This window comes from Rhineura floridana, chromosome 14, assembly GCF_030035675.1.
Source record: "Rhineura floridana isolate rRhiFlo1 chromosome 14, rRhiFlo1.hap2, whole genome shotgun sequence".
In the NCBI taxonomy this organism is placed as follows: Eukaryota; Metazoa; Chordata; class Lepidosauria; order Squamata; family Rhineuridae; genus Rhineura; species Rhineura floridana.
Genome location: NC_084493.1, coordinates 8,866,629 through 8,884,620, shown reverse-complemented (window position 1 = coordinate 8,884,620; position 17,992 = coordinate 8,866,629). Strand labels below are relative to the sequence as shown.

Genomic DNA, 17,992 nt, shown 5'->3' with positions numbered 1-17,992 from the left:
ATTAATGTGCACTTATATTTTTAATAAAGCTACTTCTTATTAACCTGGTGTATTCATTGAGGGGGAAGGATTGGTTCTGGATCCAGCACCTTGACCACTGACCACAAACTACCAAGGAGTTAAGCAGAAGTATATTTTGGTTTAAGCAGAGGTTTCTGGACAAGGAGTGTATGTTTGGCTCTTGTCTACCTAATTCTGGGCTCTGAGTTTCCCTAGCTCAGAGTTGAACCAGTGAAGGGGTGGTGGCAGCCTATCTTCTACCTTGCAGGGTTGGTGTTGGTTTGCACAGCCTTGGCAAGGGGAATTTGGTGACTGGGTTCCAGATCAATTGCCCAAAGGGTGGGAATTGGGTCTGAAGCATGCAAATCGTGGCTCTTGGGAGCTAGATTTCATGACATGTACAACCACCCACAAAGCATCATGAGCACAAATAATCAGGAATGCACAAAAGGACATCTTGTGTCTTCTGGGCCACAAAATAATATTTCTTCTTCTTTTTCTGCCCCCTAACAAAAAGCCACATGATGAGTTCTACCACCAGAAGTACATCCAAAATGAGCTACACGTTGCAACCTGTTTATTTTATACCAGTCACAGAATGGCCTTTCTAGTTAAGGTACTTAAACTTTTTGGACCCCTGGTCTCTGATTTTTCAGATCTTAAAGCTATTTTGTCATAAACAAGTCTATTGCAGAAAAAATATTCTTTCCACCTTTATAATGAACAAGAAACAAAGTGTTATAGTCTCTCCTACACAATGATCAGTAGGCCCAATTGAATGTGTGTTGCCTACTTAATCTGTGATACCTTCCAGGTCTAGCATTTTTGTTGTCACAAGATTTCCCCCACACACACAAATATAATCTGAAGTAGGACTCTATTGTTAGTGCTATTCCTTCTCTAAAAAGCAATACTTTTGGAAAGAAGAATAACTTAAAGCCACCTGTAGCTGCCACATATTGTCCTTTTCCCTAGTGACTGAATGGGAAATCTTGCTACCAGATGATGTTCTCCAAAGTTCAATGTTGCTGCGTAACTCAGCAAGCATTCGCTTGCCTTGCTACAACCTCCCCACTCTGTCCCCCAACAGAAGGAAACAAAACAAACAAAAACCCAACAACTTACAATCAAGTCTGAGAGGTGGTCAGAGCCAGAGCTGAATCCACTGGTATCAGAGTCGGAGGGACTGCTGGAGCGTGAATAGAGGAGTGAACGGCTGCTGTCGAGACGGGAGCCCCTCAAAGGGGTTGGAAGGTTCTCTGTTAGCTCAGAGCCAATGGGATCCAGTGGCAGGAAACCCAAGGGGGGTTTCCCCAGGGGATTGCTAAGCATGTTAAGAACTGCAAACAAGACAAAGGGATGCTTTAATGTACGCTTCAGCCCTAGTGCCCTCTTCTATTCCCTTTAACCAGATGGTACTTGTGCACTCTCAAAAAGAAAAATAAATTCAGGGACAGACCTCAGCATGTCTAGAATGCAGACTATAAAAACACCATTCAATTCACCAGTTCTGTGACAGGAAGCAGCAGGACTGCCCCTGGTGCATCACCCACAAGGTGTGAGTAACTGCGTTCCAATACCTATACAAAGCACACTGGTATCAATTGCCCTGAGTACAAATAAACACTGACTTTCTGTACGGTGCTCTAACTTTCTGTACTATGACTGCTGTTGGTCCATCAGTAACTGCAGGTAGCAAGCACCCTGTCATCTGTCGTTCGGCACACAAGGGGAATCTTGCAGACTACAAGACCTCTAGCTGAACATGGTATGATGCATGCTGATGTCACATCTCAGAGAGTGGAGGTAGATCCACAGGTCCCATAAACATGTTTTGCTCCACAGGAGAACCATATGTCAAGCAAAGGTGCAAACAGAGGTACAGCAGCCTCATTACCCATGGTTGTATCTGATATAGTACTAAGTTATAGTCACTTAACAGTATACTTATTCCACCGGCAAATTGTTTTTTGCCAGCTAAACGTTGTTGCACAAGAATGCATAAGTAGGCTGCTGGTAACTTGACTGCACAACTGTTATTCTGGACTCCTCTGCTGAACACCATTAAAACTCACCCATTTGCCAGCACAAGAAGCCTTGCGCTAGAGGTCAGAGAATGGTGGAAGTTATGTACACACCTCATCTCAAATGCTTTAGTATGAGACGTCTCTATACCCAAATCTAATTGTCAAAGCTGCCCATTTTTTTCATCTTACTGCGCACATCGACTGCTCTAAACCATGTGTCTAGCAGGGCCTGCAATCAGAGTCACTGTCATCTATAATGTTTTCAGCTCAAATCAGTTCTCATGATAATATGACCATAGCTAGAAAGTCTTCCAAAGTGGCAGTCAGGGTTGATAAAGATCAATGATTTAAAAAAAAAAAAATTAGATCAGATTTCAAAATTTTCTTTAAACAGTAAAAAAGAGCCTAGTTTAAAGATATCACCATGAATACTAATTATACAACTTCTAATTATATTCTATGAATAGGTTAACAGCAGTTTAAGGAGATGGGAGGTAACCTGGGCCACATCCACATTGCACATTTATTCCACTTTAAGTAGTCATGGGTTTCTACCCGAAGAATCCTGGAAAGTGTAGTTTGTGAAGTGTGCTGAGAGTTGTTAGGAGACACTAATTCTCCTCAGAGAGGTACAATTCCAAGAGTTCTCTGGGAAGAAGGGCTGATTGTTAAAACCACTCTGATAATTGCAGCTCTGTGATCAGAATGGGAATCTCCTAACAACTCTCAGCACCCTTCACAAACTACACTTCCCAAGGTTCTTTAGGGGAAGCCATGGCTGGTTAAAATGGAATGATAGTGAAATAAATATACAGTGTGAATGTGGCCCTGATCAACCCTATTCTGCAGGTGGTGTACATGAAGTGCATGTGCTCTCTCCCTTGCCTTGCCTCTCTATAAGTGCAAAGATAAAGAAGGTCAGTGAATAGAGAATTTGGGGAGATCAAGCAGATCTGAACAAGGAGGAGACCACTGAAGTGGTAATCCAGCAGTAGCCTCTTCTGCAGGTGTAAAGAGAATTTTTTCTTCCTTTGGACTAATTCATTCTAAATTGAGAAGTTGGGAACTGGAAAAGCAGGAAAGCTTTCATTTTTTTCCCCATACAATGAACAAGGAAGATATAGGTGTAGAAGAAGACTGAATTAACTGTACCACACAATATTTTAAGTTTCTCATGTTGACTTAGTTGAAATTACCTATATTTTATTTTTTCAAGAACTTTACATTTATCTAACACTGAAATAGTTAACCATTCAAAAATCCATGTGCATATTTTGTTAATGTTGTTGTTTGTTGAAGAAGAAAACTAACCAGAAGAATAAACAGTCTTTTTAATACAATTTAAAAGACTGTTTGGTGATGATGATTCTGGCACATCATGACAAAAATACAGTTTGAACATTTGGAGACGGTTCATCTCCTGAATGGCTTCACAAGTTCGTTCTGCTTCAGAACTAAAATGACCAAATTATCATCCCATTTTTAATGAATATTAATCTGAAAACAATTCCAAATAATTGCTTAGTATGTACCTTCCTTCTAATAAAACCTACATCTCTGAATATGTATTCAGGATATATTAAACAATAATGTACTACTTCTAAAAAATGATTAAACAGAAAACTTTCTCACTAGTGATTTAAATCATTAAAATTGAGTACTTCAGAGAAGCGATTTAAATCAATTTGATTTAAATCAATTCAACTCTGGTGGCAGTCTTCAACTCTTTCAGTTTGTTCCTCGCCCCCAAAGATACCTCACCCATTCCCCTCCTGCGCACCACTGTACATTCTATAGTTATACACACTGAAGAGTGTGTATTTCAGCCAGAACTTTGCACAGCTTTGTTTTGAAAAGCAAAAGCTCTGCCAAGATGTTGGCATTTCCTTTGCCCACCTCTTACTTGGGCTTTTAATGTTTGTATTTTTAAAATAGCTAGAGACAATGCTGGTAGAAAAGAGTAAAAAAAGAAGCTGTGCCACGCTAAACTGGTAAGTAGGCACCTGCCACATCTATAAAATAAGAGAATTGTACCTTACTTGTTTAGAAGAAGAAAAGTTGCCAGCCCTCATGATTTCAAGCATGCACTTGAACACAAGCAGAATCTTTTAGTAGCTGTAACATTCAGCAAGTTCAGCTCGCATTCTTCACCCCACTTACGACTCCTTAGAAAGTATGCACATTATGCATGTTTATTAACACCAAGTTTTAGGAAATTCAAAACACACGTTAAAAATAAATAAATGCCAGTGTGTATTAACCATATGTAGTCCAAAATGGAGATTTGGGAGTCCCCTAATGAATTAGTTCGTGCTACTGTCTATTTCAAATGCCAAATTTGTTCCTGTGTGAACAAGGCTCCCTATAATGTTCTGTAAACTTTTATCCATGTTAAGTACCATCATCTTCGTTAACATCCGGCTTAACATTGCAGTGGCAGCAGCACGTGAGCTGGCAGCACAGTTCCTCAGTCGAAACAGATGGAAGGCTGCTAGTCTGGGTCTGTTTGCACAACTCCCAAGTAGGCTCACTGCAGAACATGCAACAGAAAAAGCCAGTCTGCTAGCATGGCATTTGTATGATCTATTAGGGATTCAAATTTTGGACTATGTGTGCCAAATCTGGGTTTCACTAGCACAGAAACCCCAATGAGATTTGAACTCACCTAAGTATCTCCTGGCTTTTGGTGCCTCTTACAGTAAGGAGGACAAAGCAAACCCGATGGGAGAGGGACAGCCGTGCAAAGATCACCAGTACACAAGTGCCTGCAGTTCTTGTTTTGATGAGCCTTAAGGGACAGGTTACTGTGTAACTGCCAAGTTGGTGTCAATTAAATATTTATATTTAGATATTAAAGCAACATGCTTTTTTCAGGCTGTCTGCCCTGCTAAGTAGCTTGTATGAATAAAGGAAGCCCAACTGGCTAAGAGCTTCATATTCTCATGCCGTCTCCTCCGACCACCTTCTCACAATCCCACTGGACATCCTTGTCCAAGCCACTATAGCTCAGTAGTAGAAGATTTGCTTTGCATGCAAAAGGTCGCAGATTCAATCCCCAGCATCTTCAGGTAGGGCTGGGAGAGTTCCCTGTCTGAAACCCTGGACAGATGCTGCCGGCCAGTGTTGGCCATACTGAGTGGTATGATTCAGTGTAAGGCAGTTGATCCTGTGTGCCTATGAATGACAGGAACAGCAAGATGAAGATGGCTTTCAGGGAAGCTAAAGCTATCTCAGAGAACCATTTTGGTTGGGATAGTGACGCTCATATAAAACTAACTGGAGTCTCACCAATCCTGGCACAGAGCCAGCTACACATCTGGCTGTATTTAAATTTGTTCCAGTTTTGGAACTGGATTGAGTACAATGGTATTCAGATTCAGCAGAATGTGAAGACACAGACGCTGTCTAGGAGACATGAGGCAGTACAATGCTCCTATTTATTATAAGCATTTTATGCTGCCCTGCAGTTCTATTCTAGGGTTGTTTACAAAAAAAAAAGTAAATACATTATAAGCTAAAATCCATAAAATAGTAAAGCAACATAGAACAGTAAGCAGAGTTAAAACGGCATCTAAAAAGCTTCGGGAAATGATTTTCAAAAGGTCTTTGCTTAGAGCCAAAGGGGCAATGGATGCCAGTGCTAGGCAACCTTCTCTGGGGACGGTGTTCCACAACTGGGGGCGGCACTCCCAAGAGAGCCCCCTCTCGGTTATCAACCCGCTTCACCTCAGACGCTTACTCAGGATCTTCTTTAAGCATTCAGCAAAAAACCAACAAATGTTTCTTTAGCTGCAGAGGGCCCAGGTACTAACACCCACCCACTCACAGTGCATATTCTCAGAACTCTACAGCAATAGCAATATTCTGCACTGGAAGCTTCAGACTTTTCTGTTCCAGGCTTCAGAGTGCGGCTGCAATCATGCCAGTTTCTAGATCCAAGGGTTCTAAAGCAAGAAGATCTGGACAAGCATTGCACTCATACTATAACAAGGGTTTTGCAGAAGCAAACAGCCAGATGTCAAAAGGGAGCTTCCAAGCACCCTGGACTGAAGGGGAAGGGGTTGGAAAGTTGCCATGGAGCCAGCAGAGTGATTGCTTGGGGTCCCGGAATCTGGAGATGTAGAGTGTCATCTTCCGGTTGTGAAAGGCTGCAGACAGATCAATCCCTATTTCTCTATGATCGCCTGGAAGGTCTCCAGATGGAGAGACCACATCATCCCTTGATCAATCTCTTCCTGACTCAGTCAGCCTATGAGGACGTTGTGAATATCCCTGACATGCTCTACTGAGACCTCCACCCAGGACAGCAGCCTGTAGCACCCCAGAGTGAGTGCCCCCTGTTGGTTAATACATACTTTCACTGCAACATTGTCCTTAAATCTTAGGAACATAGGAAGGTGCCTTATACTAAGTTAGATCATTGGCACATCTAACTCAAGACTGTCTATATTGCCTAGCAGTGGCTCTTCAGGGTTTCAGCGCAGGGCTCTCTCCAAACTCTGCCTGGAAATGCAGGAGGATTGAATAGGGGGCCTTTTTCATGCAAAACAGATGCTCTACCAGCCCTTCCCCAGACAACATCTCTGCCCGACCAGATCCACTCACCACTATCAGACTGACATCTGTGCACATGCAGCCCCTGAGGAGATTGGATAAGGACAAGAGAACGAAGTCCACTTGGGATAGTGCTACCGCTTGTGGTTCAGTCTCTTGGCGATCATGTTCTGGAGTCAGCTGTTACTGTTCTGATGGACAAGGCTGAGGTGCATCTCAGTGCTGTGTCACTTTTATGTTCCCCTCTCATCAAAGAGAGTGAGTTTCCCCACCCTACCTGGGAATCATTGACTTGCAAATTAGGGTAACCGCTGGGTTGTCAACAGTAGGAATCTTAAGAATATCAATAGGCAATGACAGCAGAGGGCACAATTTCTTAGAGAGTGTGGGATGCCCTGAATCTGCCAGGGTCGCCTCAGAAGAGGATGTTGTGAAAGAACTGTGGGGAAGATCAGCAGGGCCTGTCCTGGGGAACACCTCTGAGGAACCCCGGGCTGCATGGGCTGGTTGCAGGTATAGTGTCTTAATGGTTCTGCACACAATTATTTTGTATGTTTTAGTGTGGAAAACACTGTGTGGAGAACACTGACCACCAAGGAATGACTAAGGCCTGGCTGAATGGTGCACGCTAGGATGATGGGGGACAAGAGGGGAACTTGCTGCCACGGTTCTACCTCCCACTCCCTTGGCAGGATGCCCCAAGTGGGTCAGCTGGTGCTGTGCTCTGCTGCCCACTTCAGCCTCTTCCAATAAGCGGTTGGAAAGTACGGCGCTGAGGGACAAGGAAAATTCCACTGCTACCCCAGGCACAAGACGTGTCTTCACTGGCTGCCCTCACTGTTGGCACAATGGGAAGGGAGACTGGGACGGTCCTCCAGTTATTCCGTCTCCTGGACCTTGTTGTTGGCCTGATCCCTGAGACTGTAAAGAGCTGACAGAGGGAGCAGAGAAGCAGAGAAAAAGCAAACCACCATTCCTGCCTCAAACAAGACAAACAGGAAAAGACCCAGTAAGTAGCAGGAACCAACGATTCACCCTGTTCTCCTCTCAAAGGGATAGTCAACTGGGGACTGGTAGGATGGTCTCCCTCCGGTTCATGATGGCCACAGGAAACTTTTTTTTCTAGTTTTATCCCTACCTTCTAGAAGAGGAGTTAACCATGTCCTGTATGCTTCATTCCTTAGCTGACCAAGAAATTCTCTTATCTATTTTCTTCAGAGTTAATAATTTTGAAAGCCTCCATTATGTCCCTCCTTAGTTACCTTGTTCCCCTTCTTAGGCTAACAAGTCCCAAATGCTTTAACATTTCCTTGTACAGAAGGTGCTCTAATCCCTTGATAATTCTCAAGCCGCCATTTTCTATGTTTTCAAGCTCTCTTACATCTCCTTTGAGATGGTGCTCTCGGAACTGTACACAATATTTTCGGTGTGGCTGCACCCAAGATTTGGGATAGCATTATGGCACTTGTAGCTTTATTATGAATATATTTCTGACTAACTTCTTAACACTGGACTTGCCCTTTTCACAGCCACAGTACATTAAGCCAACCTTTTCAGTTTGCTTTCCACCAACCTCAAGATCTCTTTCCTGAGTAGTTACAACAAAATCAAAACCCCATCAGCATATATATGATTTTTGTTACATGGGTCTACTCTGACTAGGACTAATGCTGGATACAACCCACAGTTATATACTCATTTATTTCTAACTTTTACTTCCTATTTAACTAGTTATCTCACAACTTAAGTTCTTTGATGAGGGATTTTTTAAAAACAGGATTTATATACTACTTAATCAACATAACCTCTAAGCAATTTATATAAAACATAAAATACATGTTAAAATGTGTGATAAATGGGTAACTGTCTAGTCTGGTGTTCTTCATATGTTGAGTGTACAACTCTCACCCTGGACCACTGCCCATTCTGGCTGGGATATGTGGGCTTCCCATGAGCATCTGGTTGGCCGCTGTGAGAACAGGATACTGGACTAGATGGGCCATTGGCATGATCCAGCAAGGCTCTTCATAAGTTAGTGTTCAACAACATCCAGAGCAGGAGTTCCCAAACTCCCCCCTCTCCCGACCACTTGATAATTTCCGATGATCTTGGTGGATCAATTAGTGATTTTTCTGTAGCAATTGTAACGTTTTGGGCTAGATGCTATATGGCTTTTAATTGCATTTTTATTACTTCTTTTATTTCTTTTTTACTGTATTACAATTTACAATCCATAGAATTCTAACTGAGATACAATAAAATATAAAAAAATAAAAGGAGCAACAAAGCAGAATTTTTAAAAATCAGTATCAATATTTAATGTGGGCATACTGCAGACCACCTGAATGAAGCTCACGGACCACAGTTTGGGAACCTCTGACCTAGAGGGCACCAGATTGGGGGAAGCTAGTATACTAATACCCCCTTTGGGATGCACACCTTCAGTACCCCCTCTGGGATGCACACCTTAATGTGGTGAGGGGGTTTGAAAATGTCGAAGAAGCTGAGAGCAATGCTGTCAGGAGTCTAGACCAAGAGGCTAGACTCCTAGCAGGGGCACCCAAGGCGGAATGGTCAAAGCTGAAACACCAGACTAAGATGCATCCAAGCTCAGAGTAAGGCAATGGTAAACAACCTCTGAATATCTCTTACCACGAAAACCCTATGAACAGAGTATCCAAATTGCAACATGAGACAGTGCTGGAAGATGAGACCCCCAGGTCAGAAGGCACTCAGCAAGCTACTGGGAAAGAACAAAGGACAAGTAAGAGTAGCGCTATGGCTAGGGACGCAGCTGGGTCAAAGCCGAAAGGAAGCCCAGAGGCTGATGCGCACAGATGCGAAAGGAGAGTCTGGAATTGTACAATACACACAATGGGAACATGGAATGTGAGAAGCATGAACCAGGGAAAGTTAGAAATTGTCAAGCAAGAAATGGAACGCATCAACATTGTAATACTTGGTGTGAGTGAAGAAACTCTTAAAATGGTTAAAGAGAGAAGGAAAGGAAAAGGAGATAGAAACATGGTTAGAACCCTAAATGCAACATACAGTGACTGGTATTTAGGGACAAAGAGAATTATTACAATAGTTATTGTATAGAAATAGAAGACAACAACAAAAGGGTAGAACAAGAGCCCTATTCCAAAAGATTAGAGAAATTAAAGGGAAATTTAAACCAAGAGTAGGGATGTTGAATAATCAACAGGGGAACACACTGACTGACCGAGATGAAATAACAGGTAGAAGCAAGACAACAAAAACTCCATAAAAGAGATGCAAGGATGACAGATTCATTCATGGAGGAACCGTATGATGCAGAAACAGTAATTTTAGAATGTGAGGTGGAAGCTGCTCTTAAAATACTTGGAAGAAACAAATCACCAGGAACAGACGGCATACCAACAGAGTTGCTACAAGCTACTGAGACTGAATCTTTCCAAATTTTGACAACAATTTGTCAACAAATATGGAAAATTAAATAATAGCCCACAGACTGGAAGCGTTCAATATGCATCCCAATTTCAAAAAAAGGCGATCCCAGAGAATGCAGTAATTATCGAACTATTGCCTTAATATCCCATGCAAGTAAAGTAAAGCTCAAGATTCTACAACAAAGGTGGTTACCATATATGGAGCGAGAAACGCCGGATGTCCAAGCTGGATTTAGAAAGGGAAGAGGCACCAGAGATCATATCGCAAACATATGTTGGATAATGGAACGGACCAAGGAATTTCAGTAGGAAATCACCCTGTGCTTTACAGATTACAGCAAAGCTTTTAACTGTAGATCATGAAAAACTATGGAATGCTTTAAAAGAAATGGGGGTGTCACAGCATCTGACTGTCCTGATGCGCAACCTATACTCTGGACAAGAGGCTACTGTAAGAACAGAGTATGGAGAAACCGATTGGTTCCTAATCAGGAAGGGTGTGAGACAGGGGTACATTTTATCACCCTATTTGTTTAATCTATACGCAGAACATATACGGAAAGTGGGATTGGATCAACATCAAGGAGGTGTGAAAATTGGAGGGAGAAATATCAATAATTATATGCAGAGATACCATACTACTAGCAGAAATCAGTAATGATTTGAAATGAATGCTGATGAAAGTTTATTTATTTAGTATATTTGTATGCCGCTTTTCATCACCAGGTGACCTCAAAGCAGCTTCCATAGCAAGAACAAAATAATATGATAAAAACAATTCAGAACATAATAAAAAACTACAACAGTATCAATAAATAATACCACAAAATATCATAAAACAGGCTGAAATCTCAAATCAATCTAATCTACAAAAAGTTAGAGGAAAGCACAAAAACAGGACTACAGCTGAACGTCAAGAAGACTAAAGTAATGACAACGAAAGATTTATGTAACTTTAAAGCTGACAATGAGGACATTGAACTTGTCAAGGATTATCAATACCTTGGCACAGTCATTAACCAAAATGGAGATAATAGTCAAGAAATCAGAAGTTGGCTAGGACTGGGGAGGGCAGCTATGAGAGAACTAGAAAAAGTCCTCAAATGCAAAGATATATCACTGAACACTAAAGTCAGGATCATTCAGACCACGGTTAAAATCAACTCATTTGAAATGTGGTGTTGGAGAAGAGCTTTGTGGTACTATGGACCACGAAAAAGTCAAATAATTGTATGTTAGAACAAATTAAACCAGAGCTATCACTAGAAGCTAAAATGATGAAACTGAGGTTATCATACTTTGGACACATAATAAGATACGATTCACTAGAAAAGATAATGGTGGGAAAAACAAAAGGGAGTAGAAAAAGAGGAAGATCAAATGAGATGGATTGATTGCATAAAGGAAGCCACAGATCTGAACTTACAAGATCTGAACAGGGTGGTTCATGACAGATGCTATTGGAGGTCGCCAATTCAAAGGGTCTCCATAAGTCACAATCGACTTGAAGGCACATCACCACCACCACAACAAAAATTTCACTAAGTCTACTCTGAGTAGGACTTAGTTGAATACAGCCCTATGTTCTTTATTTTATCTGTCCGAGCAAGATTTTTACATCTCAAAAAGGAAGTTCCTTTGCCTCTTTAGTCTTCTTCAATCTATATCTGCGTTTCTCAGCCGGGGGGGGGGATATGAAGATTACAGGGGGAGCATGAATGTTTCCAAAAATACATATACAAAGTAAGTAAAACATTAGCATTATTAAAATATAAAAGTATGAAATGTTATGTTCGGCAGATGAGAAGATTGCACGCAGCTTCCTGCATCATCCTGATGTCACCACAGGTGCACAGTAGTTCAGCATTATTAGGTGAGCCAGGTTTGAGGGGGACATGGGATTTTTATGTTAGCTAAAAAGGTTGCGAAACACTGCTCTATATAACACTGGCATCTTTATGGATTCATTTATGCCCTTTCTAATCGGCAACATACACTTAATCCAAGACTACAATAGTGTTTTTGTAATTTCAAAACAGTCTGAAGAGTAAGTCCTCCCAACTTTATCCATTCAGATTTCTTTTAACAAATTTTATTTTGAAGTCAAGTAAAAATGTGACTGTACTCACGAATAAAAAACAATTAGTAATGAAGGGAGAAGATGTGTGGAGGGAAACGAAATACTTCATATACACTGTGGCAAATTAAGCAGAAATTTGTACCATGAAGGTCAAGGAGGAAACTGAATACCTAATACATAGAAATAAAAAACTAGCAAATGGGACTTCCCTCCCTACCCCCATCTTCAGCTTCAGAGGAGGGATTTTCTTCAAGGGATGGATGCATGCTCTGATCCCGTTAATTATCAGCACCCTGCCAGCTGATTTTTTTAAACAATTGTCATTAGGTGCACCCATGCATTTAAAGTCACATGTATCTTGGTAGTCTCATTCAGACTGGATTATTATAATATGATCAATTGGGGTTGCCTTTGAAGAGTGTCCAGAAGCTATGTTCAATACAAAATACAGCTACCCAGTTGTTAACAGGTGTTCATTATGGAGCACATCACATCTATATGATATCACCTTCACTGGCCTCCCGTGTTCAACTCAAACTTTTGGTGCTGACCTTAAAAGTACTAAATGGCCTCCACCCCTTATGAATTTGCCGGTGCACTCAGTTTGGCTTTTGAGATCTTGCTGTGTGTTCCCTTTCCATCTAAAGTGTAGCAAGGAAGCACTTTCTAGAGACAGGGTCTTTTCTGTTGTGACATCTAAATTGTGGAATGCTCTCCTAAACTCCCTTGTTTCTTGCCTTTCAAGTCAGCAAGCAGCTAGCAGCAAACAAAATTCTGTTCCACCAAACATTTTGCACTAGATGAACTGATCATTTCAGTATGCTTGAGCAGTGTGTGTTTAATTTTCAAAACTATTGTTTTACAATTGTTATTGTTTAAAAACTGATGTAAACCAACTTGAGGGTTCCCTGGGCTGAAAGGTGGGGTATAAGTGTTTTAATTAAAAAATAAATATGAGTACATTTTAAAGTACATGGGGACCTACAATCCTGCCAATCTCTCACACAGAAAAGCCAATCGAGCAAATCTTCACTATGGAACATCCATAAGCAAGGACAGATAATTTATCTGTTCAAATAAGAGAGAGAACACACACCCTGCATGGAATCCCAGTACATGACTGAATTAAGGCTTTTTCCAAAGATAGCATAACTGGACCCTTTTATCATTCAGCAACTAACATGGCCAAGTGGAATGGAAGGATGGAAACTAAACTGTACCACTGGCTCACGCTAATCAATGTAATGCTTTAATCACAGAGACTTGATAACTGAATCCTAGTTAGACAACTTTCCTCCTCTTACTGCGGTATTGCCAGCCTGAGAGCAAAACTATGTGAAGCACACAGCACTCTCAAGAGTGCACTACACAAGCTAGTGGCAACTGAATACGACTGGACCCAAGGAGCCGTTAAAGGAAGGTACCATTTAATGAAATGGATAAGTCTTGCACGTTCATATGCTTGCCACTTTCAGCACAATACAAACAACTACAGCCTTAAAAACGATTGCTCCCTTGATTCTTAATGTGGCCTAGGAAAGTTAATGTTCATGATACAGGAAGATGATGCATTTGGGTTTCAGAACAAACACCGAAGAACTCAACAAGGACTCAGAGAATGAACCTCACACAAGTTTGTGAGTGCTATCCCCAGAATAAGCATAAAAATAAACACAAAGGAATTGCCAAATGCAGACTTCTTCGGTATTTTTGTGGAGGTGATAGGGTAAGAAAGGGACAGCAAGAGTGCAGTTTTATGCGTATTAATTCAGCATGGCTCACTGGCATCTCAAAAGGAGAAGAATTAAACAGATGTTCCTATAATCTGATATAATCGTGTTGCTCTGTCCAAGAACTGCCACTCCCAAGCTGGCATTAGCGCAGACATCATCACTTGTGTGACTCAGCTGTTCTATGAAGTACTGGAGAGACCCTCTCAATGGAATGATCTAGTGTGGTCCCCCCCCCCAGCAGATCAGTAAGCACAGAGAAGGGCAAACATCATTCTTTCTAGGAGTAGACTACTCCAAGGATTCAGAAGCCATGCAGCATTTTAGCACTCTAACCCCTGTAGACTGGAATGACTTGTTGCTTTTGACACTTGTGCTCCCAGACCTCTGGTGTTCTCTCACAAAAGCATCTAGCAAAAAATCCTTCTGAACCAGGGAACAAAATGAGACTGAAAGTGAAGAGCAGTCCCTCCCTACACATTGCAAGGCAAAAGACGCAAAGTGTGCATTAAAAAAAAAAAGACTACCTGGGCCCAACATAGGTGGAGTGGGAAGATGAGCAAATGCAGATATGAGAAGGTATTGAATGCCAACATCTCCATCCTATGTATAACAGTCTGTTTAGAAATAAGCCCCACAGAAAAGGGGAAGAAAAAGAAAGATAACCTTTGCGGGAGATTGGTGGAGCTTCATCACATACACTAATGAACCTAAACATAATGCACCTGTGCCGAAAGCATCATGAGCACAAATAACCATGAATGCACAATATAAAGGATGTTTGGAAGGGCTCTGAACGTGTGTATATTCTCTCCTCCACCCCGCTTCTCCAAAACACTAGCTATACTGATAATCCCAGAGAAGTGAACACATAATATTCACACTCTGCACCAACATTTCATATTTTGTTCCAGGAATTCTATATTTAGCATTGTATTTAATTTAGAGACAAGTTGGGCAAATGTACTCTATCGAGTTTCAAACACAGTATGAGTTTTTGTACAATAGAAATTTCTTTTAACAAATAAACATTTCTGATCTGAGAAGAATGGCAAATCCCTATTGCAGGCCATGACGATTCCATCCTGTGAAGAGCTTTCTGCATATTATTGCCAAACAACTACAACCTGTGCAGATACTGATTACATGTTGCTAATATATCTCGCAACTAGGATGAGCAACTTGCTTTCTGACCGAGTTATGCTCTGTCTGGAAATCAAATCTTGTATGAATTACAAGCTAGCTGGTTTAATTACAATGTCAAGTAGGCCATTCTTCTGCCACAGTACGGAAGGCAGAATGCAGTCAAGGGGACAGGCAGCAGGTTTAAGAAAAATACCTTTTTTCATACAGTATTAATAATGACCTGTTGAATTCCTCACAAGATGCTATCAAGAGCATGAAGTTGTTTTTTAAAAAAATGTTAGCAGGCTGAACTTTACCATAAAGGTATTCTTGAACCTAGCCTTAGGACCAAATAACATTGGGTGTATTCAACTAAGCTTTACTTAGAACAGACCCATTGAAATTAGTGAACATGACTAAGTTAGGGACATTAATTTCAGCGGATCTACTCTGAGCAAAACTGAGTTGAATACCACTTACAGTACACAGGTGAAGTTCTCCTGTTCCCCATGGGCAAAGGTAAATGTCTGCACATGTAGGAAGTGACAGAAGGAACTGTTCCACTTCAGGTGGGGAGATTCCTGTTTTGTACCCCTCTCCATGTTACCAACTCCCTAGAAACAGAAAATTAGTACAATGGGAAAAAGTTATTGTTTTCTGTGCTTGTTTTCTATTAGCAGGGATTTTTAACGTACTTCCCAAATGAAGCACAAAGTGATACAGCTCATCCTACTACTTCATTATGTAGCATGTCTACACATAGTCTAAACTTCACTAGTGCAGATATGAACGTTTTCCTCCTACGGCTCTTGGGGAGGGTAGTTTTGCAAGGAAATGCCAAGATATGTAGCGGAATGTTACATATCTAGCAAATGTTTAGTTTGGTCACTAAAAAAAGGATTTCCCGTGTTCCGCTTTAAGATTGAAATACCAGAAAAGAAGCAAGGAAGGACAAGCCTTTAGATACAATGGATATACCCTGAGTTAGGTTAAGAATGACTCCTGTCACAGTCATATTGCTTATCATTCTAATTTCCAAGACAGCAAGACAGAAAGCAAACATCACATTCCAAACTAGCATCACAACAGTGCAGATGCTTGCCAGGACACAGCCAGACCATGGTACCACTGACAATGCTTTCTATCAGTGGTTCCCAACCTTTTTGGTATGTCAACCCACAAGTCCAAATTTACTTGGTACAGTGACCTGTTGATTTATTGCCACATGAATTTTGGGCCTTAGGTCTTCTCTGTCACCAGAGAGTGGATCCCAAGTGTTAAAATGTAAGACTTGGGCCTTTTTGACGTTCAGTTACAAGTGTCAACACAGCATTATAATACTTAATTTTTAAAAAAATTAGTATTAAGTTTATATCCCACCCTTCCTCCCAGAAGTAACCCAGAGAGGCAAACAAAAACACTAAAAACACTTTAAAACATCTTAAAAACGAAAGACTTTAAAACATATTAATACAAAACATCTTGAAAACCAACTTTAAAAACCTCTTAAAATGCAAATGCAGCACAGACGCAGACTAAGATAAAGTCTCTAATATGCCAACAAAAAAGGTTGTAAGAGGTATTAATCATACTAGTTAAGAATTACAAATCATTATTTTGGGTTTACTTATAAAGCCCATGACCCATTTGAATGTGGTTTGCAAGCCACATGCAGGTGGGAAATGCTGCCTTATTTTTCTTTTATAATAAATAAATTTTATAATAATTTTTATAGTCTTGCATGATAATTTTTAAAAACTGACTAATAAAAATCAAAGCAGTTTAAATAGAAATCAAAAGTCAAATCAATAAAAATTCTAAAAACAGAACAAAATCACACGTCACAGTGTACAAAAAATATAATTAAAAATTATGAGTCAAAGTCCAGAAAAGCTTGGGTAAATATATACATTTTTAAGAGATGCTTAAGGGCCATCACTGTCTGCTTCATAAATTATCCAAGAGAGGGCATTTCAGAGGGGCAGGTGCTATCTCCAAGATGGTCACCAAGTGACAATCTACTGGTCATGGAGCAACCAGCAGGAGCTCCTTGGAAGATCAGCTTGGTCTGCACTGAGGGAGGTGATCTGCGAGGTAACCTGCTCCTAAGGCTTTAAATGCCAGCAACAAAACTCTGAACTTGGCTTGAGAGTTAACAGGCGGCCAGTGCAGATCTTTCAACACTGCCGTTATATGCAAAGCTGGGTGCCCCACCAATAAGCACTCTTGCAGCTGCATTTTGCATGAGCTTCCATTTCCAGATCAGATGCAGCAGTACCTCCATATATAGCACATTTAATCACAAATCATCAATGCATCCCTGTCCAGGACCAATTGTACTTGATGCACCAACTGAAGTTCGTAATGGGCACTCTGAGCCACAGAGGTCACCTGGGCCTAGTGACAGCAAGCAACACATCCAAACTATGTACCTGGTCCTTCAAAGGAAATGCAACCTCATCCACAGCAAGTAAACAACCTAATTTTTGGACCTAGCCATCTTGTTAGGATTCAGTCACAGTTTATTAGCCCTCATCCAGCCATCGGTTTAAGACACACGCTACCTCTCCTGATTCAGATGTTACAGAGAAAGGGAACTGGGTATCATCAGCATACTGGTGATACCTTACCCCGAATCTCTTAATGACCACTCACAGCAAGTTCATATAGATATTAAAAAGCATTGGGGACAAAATCATGATCTGTGGCATCCCCCAGACCAAAGTTTTGTCCCCAGTGTTTCTTATCTATACAATGTGGATAACATCTTTCTGCAATAAGACAAATGAATTATTTTAAGATGGTATGTGCAGCACCAATCTAAAGGAAGTTAATGAGGCTAGCTCCACTAAAATTAGGAAGACCAGCTAGTATTGAGTAGTTTGCCTCACTGGGGTTTAAGCAAGACTTTCTGGAGTGGACCCCGGATGTTTGCCAAGTCTTAAATAAAAAGTGTCTGGTACTTCTAGTACTGCTATTACACTGAAGCATTCCTGGCTAGCGTACCTTCTGCAACAAGAATCCCATCCATAGTGATACTGA

General features: G+C 41.0%; 1 protein-coding gene across 4 annotated transcripts in view; it reads right to left on the bottom strand.

Annotated features, from left to right (window-relative positions):
• The window catches only part of CPEB1 (cytoplasmic polyadenylation element binding protein 1), a 59,587-nt gene that overhangs the window by 22,181 nt on the left and 19,414 nt on the right, over positions 1 to 17,992 (bottom strand). For all 4 annotated transcript variants that reach the window (XM_061595456.1, XM_061595453.1, XM_061595455.1 and 1 more), the window contains one exon: positions 1,126 to 1,340. In XM_061595456.1, coding sequence (XP_061451440.1) covers positions 1,126 to 1,340 — 215 coding nt within the window. The remainder of the gene's footprint in view (positions 1 to 1,125; positions 1,341 to 17,992) is intronic.